The following is a 13,372-nucleotide window of genomic DNA, read 5'->3' as shown; positions in this document are numbered from 1 at the left end:
TATAGTGTTGCTTTCTCGAAATGGTTTAGAATTGTTATAACTAAACTAGCAGCAAAAACTGTCCATTTATTCCTTAGGTTTTCCCCATCCCATTTGACAAATTTATGCCCTATCCCCCTGTACCATGCGGGAAAAGAGCAGTTTCATGAAGCTTTCTTTATTCAAGGAAAATGTGGAATTTTCAAAGGAATTCTTTGAGCCAGGTGCAGTACATTTTGGCTATGTGCAGTACAATTTGGCTATGTGGGCTTTTATTGATGGCAGAACTGTACTTGTGATTAAATCAAAAAGGTCTTTCACTGTTTGTATGGTGTTATGGTGTCCATCCATTACAGGAAATCTTTAGCTTTGGCACAAATAGATCCAAGATGCAATAGACTATATCAAAGGCATCTCTTCTATTGTATGTTCTTATAAATTTACATTTCTTATGGTGTTATAACTGCCTTTGGTTTGCTATTTCAAAATTTTAGTAAGGTTGTGGTGCTTTATATTTGTATGATGTAAGTCACTTTACTAGTTCTAGTTTTTAATAATGTTTAACATGTGCATAAGTTTTGGTGGTTGTTTTATCTTATAGGCTGTTGATGCCCCTGAAGATATCCTGAAAATCAAGCAAGAAATTGAGGCTGAATTTTTTGGTGAGGAGCAGAACTGGAGTCGTGGAGATGCAAATGTGAGCCATCTTAATTTGGGGTTGCTAACATCTTCTGAAAGGAATGGTCACTTTGCATGTCATATTTATTTTGGTCAATATGAGTATCTTGCCCCCGCGCCCTCCTTGCTTGTATTTTTCAGTCACAGGTTGTAGTAGGCTTAAAGGAGTTCATCTTCATCATTTTGACTGTTTTTGAATTTTTTTTTGGGCAGCTGCAACCTCAAACCCAAATTCGTTATATTGAACCAGACAACCGTGATTGGCGTGGTCGATCAGGACAGTTGCCTGCTGGTGAGGAGAGGTCCTGGGATACTATTCGGGAAAGTAAGGAGTTAGGAATTCGATCAGATTCAAGGCAGCAGGAAGCAAATCATTATAATCGCCAAGACCAATTAAACTCTCAGTTTGCGAGGGCTCAAATCTCTTCTAACCAAGGGGTATTGATTAGTCGTTGCATTTTTCTAGTTTGTGTGATGTATTTGATTTTTTTGCAGTTCCAATCTCATACAATGCAGTCATGTGAATTGACTTATGGAGTTGTCTTCATGTGAATTGACTCCATAAGTTGTCTAATGCTTTAGCTATCAATGGAGAAAAAGCTAAGGTGCAGGCTTTTAGACATCTTGTTGTCCACACATTTGGGAGTCACTATAACTATTTGCATCTAGTTTGCTTTTGTACTTGATCCTAGCAATTAGGATGAATTTTAGGATACCATACTGCCATATGGAACTATGTCTGATGCTCATTTATTCTTACTTCGATTCAGACAGGACCTGCCCCAGCTCTTGTCAAAGCTGAGGTGCCATGGTCAGCTCGAAGGGGGACTCTCTCTGAGAAAGAACGTGTTTTAAAGACAGTGAAAGGGTAATGCCTTATGACTATCTTTTTCTTGTTTTCCTAGTATATGGGCCAGTTACTAATGGATCAATCCTAGGTGGTAGCATGACGTTCAACGCCTCACTCCAGTGGTTCTAGGTTACTGTTTTTGTGTCTTCCAATTACATCTTTCCTGTTTGCAATAATGAAATATTATTTTCTCTGTCGTATGTTCTTTGCAGTATTTTGAACAAGCTGACGCCAGAGAAATTTGATCTTCTCAAAGGGCAACTGATTGACGCTGGGATCACAACACCCGATATCTTAAAGGTTACCTTGTCTAATTGATCTCTTACTCGTTCAGATATCTTCTCTCTTCTTGTTTTACCTTCCCTCCAGTTGGTGGTGCTCAGATAATCTGCCACCTGCAGGGTGTTATCTCACTTATTTTTGACAAGGCTGTGCTGGAGCCAACATTTTGCCCAATGTACGCTCTACTCTGTTCTGATCTAAATGAAAAGCTGCCACCATTCCCTTCTGAAGAGCCTGGTGGAAAGGAAATCACGTTCAAGCGTATTCTCTTGAATATTTGCCAAGAGGCATTTGAAGGTGCTGACAATCTTAGGGCGGAAATTAGGCTAATGATTGCGCCTGAGCAAGAGTTGGAACGTAGGGATAAAGAAAGAATGGTGAAGCTGCGTACTCTTGGAAACATCCGCCTTATTGGTGAACTTTTGAAGCAGAAGATGGTGCCCGAGAAGATTGTTCATCACATTGTTCAGGTATTTACTGGGTTTTTTTATTTAGTCTTACTGTTTTACAAAATCTCTTGATGCTTTATTGTTCTAGGAATTGCTTATCCTCTGCTTACATGAAACAGGAGCTTTTGGGGCATGATAGTAAAACATGTCCAGATGAGGAGAATGTTGAGGCTATATGTCAGTTCTTCATTACCATTGGGAAGCAGTTGGATGAGAGCCCAAAATCTAAGCGTATCAATGATGTCTACTTCAGCCGATTGAAAGAACTGACAACAAACCCTCAGTTGGCACCAAGGCTAAGGTTTATGGTCCGTGATGTTCTGGATCTACGAGCCTGTAACTGGGTCCCCAGGCGTGAGGAGGTAAATTTCCAGGTCTATTGCGTTGTATTGTGCAATATTTATTTGAAAACCCATCATGATTGTCTTCCGATCTTGGTCTTGCAGGTGAAAGCTAAGACCATCACTGAAATACACTCAGAGGCGGAGAAGAATCTTGGGTTGCGTCCTGGTGCAATGGCCAGCATGAGAAATGGTCGTGCAGCCAGTGGTAGCCTAGGGGGGGTTGGCCCAGGGGGGTTCCCTATTAACAGACCGGGCACTGGGGGGATGATGCCTGGAATGCCTGGTACCAGGAAGATGCCTGGGATGCCTGGGATGGACAATGACAATTGGGAGGTTCCCCGTACTCGTTCAGTGCCTAGGGGTGACGGTCTCAGTATGCAGTCTGGTCGAGTTCAGCCCCCTATGATTGGGAGACCTGGTTCTTTTAACCCGAAGCTGCTGCCCCAGGGTAGTGGGGGCCTGATAACTGGCAAGACAAGTGCACTATTGGGTGGTGGCGCCCCTCCTGCACGTTCTCCTAAGGTTGTCTCAGGTGTAGATCCTGTTGCTCAGATCCCTGGACCCACGAGGGCTGTTTTGGGACCATCAGCAGTTCCAGCTCCTGAGAGGCCATCAGCTCCTCCAACAAGAGCAAATCCTGTTGAGCTTCGGAGGAAAACAGTTGCTCTTCTGGAGGAATACTTCCAGGTTCTCCTTTTGGATGAAGCGTTACAGTGCGTAGAGGACTTGAAAGCTCCTTCCTATCACCCAGAGTTGGTTAAGGAAGCTATCAATTTTGCATTGGAGAAAGGTTCGGCCTGTGTGGAGCTGGTTGCAAAGCTCTTGGAATACTTGTTCACCAAGGAGGTTCTGACAGCCAGGGACATAGGTACTGGATGTCTTCTCTATGGTTCAATGTTGGATGACATCGCAATTGATTTACCAAAAGCACCTATCAGTTTTGGTGAGGTTGTGGGGAAGCTTGTCTTGGTTGGTGTCCTGGACTTCAAGGTGGTGGTGGAGATAATGAAGAAGGTTGAAGAGCCTCGGTTCCAGAAAGCTATTTTTGATGCTGCCATGAGGACCGTCAGTTCTAGTACTCCTGGGCAAGGAATAGTTGGTGCTCAGGGTGCTGATATCCAAGCTTGTGAAGCTTTGTTCTCTTGATTCCATTGGAGCCCTTAGCTTGCAGTTCTTCTTTGTAACCAGAGAAACTAGATTATCCTGTTTTTTTATTTTTTATTTTTAAATCTCAATCTCCGTTTTACTCTTTTACCCCCTTTTGGGGCGAGCAACTTGTGTTAAAGTCTGTGATAAGCCAGAGCTGCGGAGAACCCTTAATTTTATTGAGTTGTATATTTTTGAGGTCATATGAGTGTTTATTGATGCGAGAATTTAATAACTGCCATGGATCTTACATCTTAGTATTAATGCCTAGGGTGGCTAATTTTTCCCACCACTAGATGCTTTTGATGAAGAAGGCTCCTTACATGATCACTTATTTTATAGTGTATCAGATTTTGATATTGCAGACTAAGGTACTTTTAGTATTTTCCAATTGGCTAGATCTCTTTTTGGGCAAGATACACCTTGAATTTTATGTTCTTTTGATTCTTCAAAGTACTAAATGTGTTTTGTTGTTCACTTGCGGTCTCAGGAGCCCATTGCCCTCTTCTGATCTTTGCCAATAAAGTCTTGATAATCTAGAATCGAGTGCTTGCAGGTGATTTGGGAGCAATGTTTTATGTTCGCAAAGATGCAGGCTAGTGTTGGCGATGTCTATACGGGAAGTTTTAGGCAAGACTCATCGTGATGGATACCGGTTTTTGAGCGGTAGATGAGTCTTCTTATTCTTTCTTGAGCAGAACGATGGAGGGAACTCTGATGTTAACAAGGTCGCAGTAAGAATGACTCATCTTGCCGTTCGATTTTTGGGTGGTAGATGAGTCCTGCTGTTCTTTCTCCGGCTGGAAATGATTGAGGGTTATGTTAAATTATAATCCCAAATGTCTCATATAAAATGGGTTGTAATATCAAGAAAGAGAGAAAATTAATCACCCTTTCATCTTTCACATTGAAGACATTAAATAGAGAGCGGATTAGAAAGTAAGTATTGGAAAAAATTTCGCTACTGCCTGAGTTCCTCCCATTTATCAAGGAAAATAGATCGCTACAATTGTGCGCCACTACCCCAAGACACAAGGGTGATGAAAAGATTACCCTGCCCCCCACCCCCATTCGATGCTTGTATGCCTCCTCTGATTGGCCCTCACGTTCGTGCTTGGCCAAGGGAGATTAGTGAATCTGATTACTAGTGCAGGGGCATTGTTGTCCTTTCACTAGAATCCAGAGAGTATATAATTAAGTCTGATATTCGATTTGTGAGAGAAATCGCGCCTGCACTGTGCCTGTCGGGACGAGTGAGGAGTGAAGACTTGATGGCCGATGGCAGCGACGATAGAAAACGGTCAGAGTGCATTCGAATCTAATCCGTCATTAAAACTCGCTGTAGCAGTCGCCCTTATCAGATCGAAGCTACTCCCAAAGCCTTCCGCTTCATCTGCTTCTCCGTCTGAATCCGAAGCTCAACGATGGAAGCGAAAGGTCTCCATTTCATCAATCCGTTTACTTTGTATCTTCCCCGCAATTTGATACAAAGGAATCCTAATTTCGTCTCCCTTGTTGGAGTTTCAGGCGAAGGAAAGGAAATTAGAGCTTTTGAGGCTCAAAGAAGAACTCAAAGAACTTGAAGGTGTTCTCTTAACTTTCTCGCCCTCCCCCTTCCAATGTTGTTTTTTCTGTGTGGACATAAGAGGAATTGACTGTAGATTGTTTTAGTTTGGTTCAGATGGAAGGCAATATGATCTGTTCCCGCAGAGTGCTTCTTGTAGGTGCTATTTCTATGATAACTTAGGGAAACTAAATCCGAAGCGAGTGCATTGGGAAAATGAGAGTGGTTGCCGAATCAATGAGGTTTTGAGGCGGAGATTTCTGAGACGAGGTTTAATTTCTATCTTTTCCTTTTGGTCTTCCCCTTGTTGTTATTGTTCTGTCTAATGCAATTTCAGCAACTCGGTGTTGATGTTTTTTTTTTTTTTTGGCTTTTTGATCAGTACGTTTGAAGGAAAGCAGAAAGGCAGACAATTCTGTTCGGAAGAAAAGCACTTTAGGTACTTTTTTTTTTTTTTTTTTAATTTACGCTGACTGTATCTTTTCGTGTTATGATTTGTTGAAGCCTAGGAGCTTTTCTTAGTAGTCGTGACAAATTTGGAGTACATTTTCATTTGTATTACAGAGCTAAATAGAGAAGACGAGATAGAGCACCTGGGCGCCTCAATTGATTTTCTGGTGGAGCTCTGCGACGCTGTGTCTCCTGTCAGTCTGCATCTTAAAAATTTTCAATGCATTTCCTTCCTTCCCCCTGGCACTGGTTATGATATTCTCATTCTTCTTATTCTTCATCTTTAAACTACATTTTTGCTTGAAGGTGGAAGACACTACTTTTGCTAATTTGTCACATCAGGCTGTGGACTTTATTTTAGGTAATCTTCACATTATTGATTCATGAATCTCCAGTTTTAGTCACAGTTTGTAAGAAACTAACATACGCAATCTCTTCCATTCATGTATCTCATGTTAATTTTATTGTTATTTGGGGTTCTGTAAGTAGCAATGACTTGTATGTGGATGACTGCTCAATTTAAACACAGAAGCCAAGATACTTAGATGCAGGTTATGAAATTCCGTTTTGCTTCAATTGAAGTAAGATGTCCATTTTCCACATTCAAAGCATGCATGCATTGGGATGATTTGGTTCGAGCTAAAAGTTTAATATATATATATATATATATATATTTTAAATCTTTTTTGTTCTTTCTATTTTTCCACAAGGATTATAGGAAACCTTTTGTTTCAGTTCTATTCTATATATTTTATATTGTACTTTCACATAATTCAGTGAGAAAAAAGATCAGAAAAAGAGATAAAAGAAGGCAGACAGCCATAAACATGACATAACAAAGTACAATTGAGTTCCCAAAAATGGGTTCTACATTTATTTTACTCATAATAAGGTGTTTAGTTTCTATGATTGTCAATAGGTAAGAATCTGACTTCCTATATTCTGCATTGTCCCTCATTATATGTGGGAGTGGCAGAATTATTTTGAAATTAGTTGCCTATTTAATATTCATGCTTTATTTCTCATAACTGTCAATGCAAACGCAACACCAGATCTGGATAAAGGCATTGTATCTGTCTGAGTTAGGAAATTCACTGCCATACACATTTCATTCTTTTTTTCTGGTTTCTTGATAGAGTTCAAAATGGAACTTTAGTTAGCATTCTTTTGGGCCAGTCAGGCATGGATTCCTTCAATCATTCCTTCTCTTTCTGTGAAGAAGTTGGTATTAAATCTATGCAATTACATTTATCTATTTCATCTACCTATTCCAATGTGCTATTGTTATAACTTTGTGTCTCTCCACTATATCGGCAATAGTTATCTGTGTTGCCAGAATCAATTGTTTATTATTATTAATTATTAATTGTATTTTATTTGTTTAAAGCTACATTGAAGAGTTTGTTGTCCAACGAGAAGTATAGAGAGAACATCGAAGGGATTATCAGTAGCTTGATTACGCGATTGGTCAGACGAATGTGCCCGTCCATGCAGAGAGATGGTAAATAGCTGATTATACTTGAAACTTTTTTTGGTGTCTATTCATGCTTTCCCCTGGTTACTGCTTAAAAAAGGCATCATATTTGCCAGGAATAGTTATGTGCCATGAGCTATCATCAGAGAGACTGACAAGCAAACAAGCAAATCAGTTCCTCGGCATGCCACATCGTTTACGCTTTACTATAATCTTACCATACAATGGTTTCTTGCAAGGGAATAAGTATTTCTTCTCTCACCCAAAACCTACAAAGAAGTGAATAACCATAGGACAATCCACCTTTAGCAAAACTTATGTGGATATCAAGGCGTCTATAACTTGCCTTCATCAAGATGACCTGTGTAAACTGGCAATATAGCTTTGGATTTTCCAAGTTATGGAAATTGGGGTGATATGCCCTGTCTTGGCATGCTAGTATTATTTTCCGCTTTTACATTCAAGTAATGATCATCCCCTTAAGTTGATTTGTTTGTGCTTTAAGCTGAAAGTTTCTATTACAACTTTTAATTTGATAAACTTGAAACTTTCAATACCTAATGATACGGAATAATAAGTGTACCCAAAAAGAAGAAGAAGAATAATTACACTGAATAATAGATATCCTTGTGAATTATTATGTGTAAATACTCTTGGTAGTACGAATGCTGCAGCTTGGTGGTCAAGCAGTCAAAACAGCCTCTTGACATTCTCGGGGTAAGGCTGCGTAGTTTTCTGCCCCCCTCTCTCCCAACCTTGCACATGCGGGAGCCTTGTGCACCTGGTATGCCGCCAATCTTGGTAGACCGACTTTATTGTAAAACGGAGAAAGGGCTCCTCGTTTGGTCTGAATTACTATTCTAAGGGCCTGACCAAGTTTTCTATCATGTAGTTCATGGGCAACTTGAATTTTCGTTTGTAGTTTGCAGGGTCTCCAGCAGTCTGATACAGTCTCTTTCTCTTGTTTGTCAGATCAATCTGAGGAGAAGCGCAATCTGATGATTATTCATTTAGTGTTGTTGCTGTGTTTGTTGGCTTGTTGATTAATTTGACTAGTCAACTGTTTCTAATTTGTGTTTGATTGATTGTACGTTCATTCTTTTGCAGGATCATCTAATCCCAATTCGGATGGTCAATTCTATGTTCAGCACTTAATTCGTAAGCTTGGAAACGAGCAGTATATAGGCCAAAGAACAATGCTCTTTGTTTCTCAGAGGATTTCTTTACTTGCGGAGAGCATGCTTTTCATAGACCCATTCGACGATGCATTCTCTAATATGCATAGCTGCATGTTTATGATGTAAGTTCTCTTCAAATCACATGTTTCAGTCAATAGTTTTTTTACCTATTTGATCACTTATTCTTTTGTTGCATCTTGCATGAACTTGTCTAAATATTTGAAAATACTATGGTGAACATATTTTCCAATTCCTATACTCTGTATAACCTAGAGCAACAAATATGAGCCTGCTTATTTACCTTTTCATTATTTTGGTGGTTGATGTTAATATACATCCAGTTATTCTGCTGAACACCTTATTCTATTATAGGTTTCTCATACACTTCATTCTGCTGAAGTCCTTAATTCTATTATAAGTTTCTTGGACATAAGCACCTACTTAAGGCAATCTATTCAAAGTTGCATTATTTTGAGACTGAAGCATGCGTTAGAAGTACAGTTATGCAGATCAATTATGGTGTACAGATACTATTGGTTTCTCACCTGGATCAACTTATACGGCTTATCCTGATTGCTCAATCAATCTTCTTCCTCATTTTGAGGAGGCAGGATTTTAAATATTGCCAATACTTTGACCTTGTTCTGAGGTTACAAATGAAATCCAAGCAATATACCCCTGGACAGAATCCAGATGAATTTTTGAACTCCGGCAAGATTTTGAAACATTGACTTTAAGATTCTGAATGAAATTTTAGATTTTCTCGAGGATTTTAATATAATTTTATTTTGTTTTGTAAATTTTTGCTACACCATATTCTTATACTTTTGATAATAGTCTGTTCTTGTCACCCATCTTTTATTGTATTATTTACCTTTTTAAATTATTTCATTGTTTGTTTTTTGGTAAACTTACTGGTTCTTTATTATTTCATTGTTTCATATTATTACTGAATTTATATTTTATCTCTTATTTTATTTTTTCCATATTTCCTGATTCATTTCATGTATGAAGTATCTTTTTTTTTTGGTAAGTCATGTATGAAGTATCTAGTGCATATGAAAGTACAAAGAAAATTACTCATGATGAGACATTTTTCATATTGAAGTTGAAATTCCCATTTTTTTTAAAAGAATTTCTTGGTCCAAATAACTGGTATACTGAAATTTCTGTCATCTTGAAACCTGATTTAGGGTGATGCTGTTACTCCTGTCATTTGAGAACATGAGTTTCTGACACTGGCTGTAGTCATATTATAATTTATAAAAATGAGATTCAAGCCCCATTTGGTCAAGGTGATTTCCAAGGGTTCTTCTTAAAGATAGCTTCCCTATAGCTCTCCATTTTTCTATGAGGAGGTGTATAAGTGGGTGATTTTCCTACATCAATCTCTTCTTATTAGCTAGTGCCTTATTATTTCTTACTAGGATGTTTTCAACAGGCCGCAATGGTGTCGCTTTTTCTGACTCAGTAACGTTTATTACAATCATTTTCCATGTATTTGGATGTATAAAGAGGGTGTCTAATATTATATTAGTATAACGCTACCTAAAAAATTTGAGGTGATTACATAATCTGTGACTGAGACTCATTTGATTAAATGACCTTTCAAGGTGGGCTTCTCTTTTTCCATAATTAGGTTGCACTCGTGCTTGGGGTTGACAATTTGAAATGTTATCCAATTACAGATTGTACCCTATGAATGCTTGATGAAATGTGGTTGCATTCTTTGGTGGTGTCTGTTTGGGCTGCAAAATAAGTTAGTCTTCATGTATCTTAAGAGACTTTACTGGTTGCAGGAAAAATACTAAAGTGGTCCTTACACGTTTATATTCTCAATTTGCATTACGTATTATTTACCTATTTTACAGATGCCTTGCTGTTGGGGTCCAAGGGATAGGGTTAATTAGCCTTTCAAGACTGATCTTTCTGTGTGGATGGCAGGATCCAACTTATTGAATTTCTTATATCAGACTATACACATGCCTGGGCAACTTCTGAAGGTTTTGAGAACAGTATGTTTAACTTCTCATGCTTTAATTTTTAATAGAAGTAATATGACGTTTTTCTCTGTGAGCCTATATCATCAGCAATTCGTTTTTTCTTTTATCACCCCATGAACAAGAAAGTGAGATCCATATAATAATGGATATTTTCTCTATTGGTTGCCCAGTTCCAACCCTGAGACCAAAGAGGACTTCAAACCTGTTGGCTGCCAATCAATTTTGGAATCCTTGAGAAATATACTGAATAAAATCTGATCTGAAGATGTGTCATCCATGTCATGGGGGTTGGGGGTGCCACATCAACTATGGTGCATGCAATCTCTTTATTGATTAATACTAGTGCCACTCTAATGTTCCTGTTATTCTGTAGTATCAAACATTACAGGACATTGGAAATTCATCTATTATCCCTCATTAATACACATACATATAGTAAAATTACAAAATACAATATATATTTCAGAAACAATGGAAAACTTCCACATATTTTATAACCCCTGGCAGGTTAGTTGGATACATTTTCCTTGGCATTCTATATTAAATTTTTTTTTTTTGGCCTCGTTTTTTCATTTTTTTTTTATGTATTACTTACTATTCAAGAATTATTAGTTTACATTTTTGGAGTGTATTTTTCAATTATACTGTTTTATACCCCGAGGTCTCTCCGACACTATTCGTCCCATCCATGACTTTACATGGTATTAAATAAAAATAAAAAAATAATTATATTATATTATTTTTCTGCCTATAGAATTTAATTTTGCGCCAAGCTTATGTCCTCCCACAGTTATAGACTCACTTGAGATGATGATGCAGAGCTGTTTGAAGAATGGCTGAAATCTTTTATTCAAGCTCGACAGGCACTAGAGCCATTGGAGAGCAGGAATGGCTTGTACCTGCTATACATGGACCGTGTAACAGGGGAATTGGTTAAGCAGGTGGGGCAGGTTCCTTTCCTGAAGACACTTGACCCAGATATCCTTGATAATCTGGTCCATTAAAGTCTGGCTGAAATTCATAAGCAACACATGTCTTGACTAACAACACTTTCTCTTTCAAATCTGAAAGCAAACAAGCTAACAGTAGGTAGCAGTGGGCAGTTTCTTTTTTTCCCTTTAACCAGAAGATCTGGATTTCATCAAATTAATTCAATTGCAAAGTTTGATATAGTCAAGGATCTGTATCCTCCATTCTTCTCTCTCCTTCCCCACAAATTATGCGTTGTTCAATTATTGTGCTTATTGAAAACCATAGTGATTGCAACTAGCTCTCTCTCTCTCTCTCTCTCTCTCAAGCTGTGTTTTGCCTGTTGAGAAGAAAAGACTGGTCTTTCTACATCTGTCAAATAAGTCTTACTTTTGACTTAAGGTTTTACTTTAGCGCACGTTGTCGGATCCATGAAATTTCTATATAGTTTCCAGTTCCACACACCACCAGATACAACTTTTTGTGGCATCTTGACTTTTGTTCCCCGGTGCTGCTTAGCATCCGCCATATTACAATCCCTCCAAGACTGGTTTTTCCCTGCTGAGTTTATGAGCAGTGTTTTAGAAGACAGAAATCAAGATGCCCAATCTGGATTGGATCGGAATTGGGCTCCAGGAACCCTTAGAATCGGGTTTTTGGGCATGAATTGGCCACATCGGATTGGTTGAAATCGCTTCCGGTCCGAATCGTTCAATTCACCGATCCCGATAGTATTATTCTTTCTCCTCGTCTTTTCAACGTGGCAAGAATGTGAGGGTTATCCCCTGCATCACGTATTCTAGAGGATTCCACTGACCTTTCAGATACTGTTCATATTCACTTCTAAATTTTCCTCATTCCCTTTAGTAATATGGAGGATTCTGATCTGTCTAGTGACTCCAGTCAACACCGAATAGAATCCAGACTTGATGGACAGTTTATTGGTTTACACTCCTCAAATCATCATTGGACGTATCTGAATGGGGTCTAAGCATGCGTCCGTCTGAAGGAAGTCTCATTCTCATTTCCATACATTTTCTCGGTACCCAACACAATGAGTCGTTTTCAGTGTTGGGTGTTAGATACTACTAGTCTAGGATCTCATTCTAAACACAGACCGATAAGTGCCTCAATCTCACCCAGAGCTTCTAAGGTTAAAGATGATGAGAAAGTTCAGATGGTTCTCTTCATCGCTAATAATATCCCTCTTCTTGTTCACTGAAGTCACTGCAATCTCAGCTCATGGAGGAGCTGTCTTCATTCCAATGCATAGAAATCCTGGTGTCCTTTCCCAACAAGGGAAAACAAGCTTAAACGAATGGAAGTCATGGGTTACTATGGTTGCAGAATCAGACCGAGAGAGGGCAAAGGCTTTACAACTCAGGAAACTCAGAATCTATATGGAGAGGAGAGGTACAGTTCCAGGCATGGTACCTTCGGCTTGAACCAGGGTTTCCTTTGCGTTTCTAACGGCAGCATATATATGTCATGTCTCCATGTGTATTGTGTTATTGGTTCTTTCATATTGGTTCATTTTATCATTCGATGTTAAACTTACTATTATACTACTGGGTGATGAGGTTGTTCCCTGGCTTGTAATGGTTTTAAGGGGATGAATAGCTAGTTTTAAGTCACTGAGAATGAAACTTCAGATACTTGTTCCATATTACTACAAAAACTTTTTCTTTTTGTGTGTAAGATCTGAAGCGTGTTATTTACTATGGAGGTTTCACCCATTTTCTAATCAGCTGGTGGTAAATCCTGGTAGAATTAATGATGCAAGACAAGGGCATCTCCGTAAATGAACATGGGGTGGGTTGAGATATCATTGTATTATTATATACCGAAAGATATCTTATGTGGATGGTAGCAGCCTTGCAGGTAACCTTTTTCTAGTGGCTCGCTCCACTATGCTACTGGTTTTTTGCTTGGTGGCAAGTAGTCATTTCCTAGTAACTTCATTTTGACATCAGTTTACCTCTTTTGGGTGAGGGTAGGGGCCGGGG

At 38.8% G+C, this 13,372-nt stretch overlaps 2 protein-coding genes across 2 annotated transcripts in view; both read left to right on the top strand.

Annotated features, from left to right (window-relative positions):
- Positions 1-3,931, top strand: part of LOC122083760 (eukaryotic translation initiation factor) — a 9,852-nt gene extending 5,921 nt beyond the window's left edge. Inside the window, exons 3-9 of the mRNA XM_042651651.1 lie at positions 581-676; positions 871-1,095; positions 1,428-1,525; positions 1,720-1,807; positions 1,909-2,259; positions 2,358-2,600; positions 2,685-3,931. Coding sequence (XP_042507585.1) covers positions 581-676; positions 871-1,095; positions 1,428-1,525; positions 1,720-1,807; positions 1,909-2,259; positions 2,358-2,600; positions 2,685-3,728 — 2,145 coding nt within the window. The 3' untranslated portion in view covers positions 3,729-3,931. The remainder of the gene's footprint in view (positions 1-580; positions 677-870; positions 1,096-1,427; positions 1,526-1,719; positions 1,808-1,908; positions 2,260-2,357; positions 2,601-2,684) is intronic.
- A 1,021-nt stretch (positions 3,932-4,952) lies between these two features.
- On the top strand, positions 4,953-13,064 carry LOC122084698 (protein MULTIPOLAR SPINDLE 1). Its single transcript, XM_042653139.1, has 10 exons — positions 4,953-5,165; positions 5,256-5,313; positions 5,410-5,562; positions 5,675-5,731; positions 5,857-5,936; positions 6,049-6,103; positions 7,130-7,243; positions 8,324-8,516; positions 10,339-10,409; positions 11,217-13,064. The coding sequence occupies exons 1-10, from the start codon at positions 5,007-5,009 to the stop codon at positions 11,399-11,401; spliced, it is 1,125 nt and encodes a 374-aa protein (XP_042509073.1). The 5' UTR covers positions 4,953-5,006; the 3' UTR covers positions 11,402-13,064.
- Positions 13,065-13,372: the final 308 nt, after the last annotated feature.

This window comes from Macadamia integrifolia, chromosome 7 (genome assembly GCF_013358625.1).
Source record: "Macadamia integrifolia cultivar HAES 741 chromosome 7, SCU_Mint_v3, whole genome shotgun sequence".
Taxonomy (NCBI): Eukaryota; Viridiplantae; Streptophyta; class Magnoliopsida; order Proteales; family Proteaceae; genus Macadamia; species Macadamia integrifolia.
This window is presented reverse-complemented; position numbering and strand designations above follow the sequence as displayed.

Excerpts from the sequence above, each read along its gene's own strand:
- LOC122084698 (XM_042653139.1), top strand. The coding sequence starts at position 5,007 with ATGGCAGCGACGATAGAAAACGGTCAGAGTGCATTCGAATCTAATCCG. Across the intron at positions 7,244-8,323 it reads CCCGTCCATGCAGAGAGATG|GATCATCTAATCCCAATTCG; the intron begins GTAAATAGCTGA and ends ATTCTTTTGCAG. Across the intron at positions 8,517-10,338 it reads CATAGCTGCATGTTTATGAT|GATCCAACTTATTGAATTTC; the intron begins GTAAGTTCTCTT and ends TGTGGATGGCAG.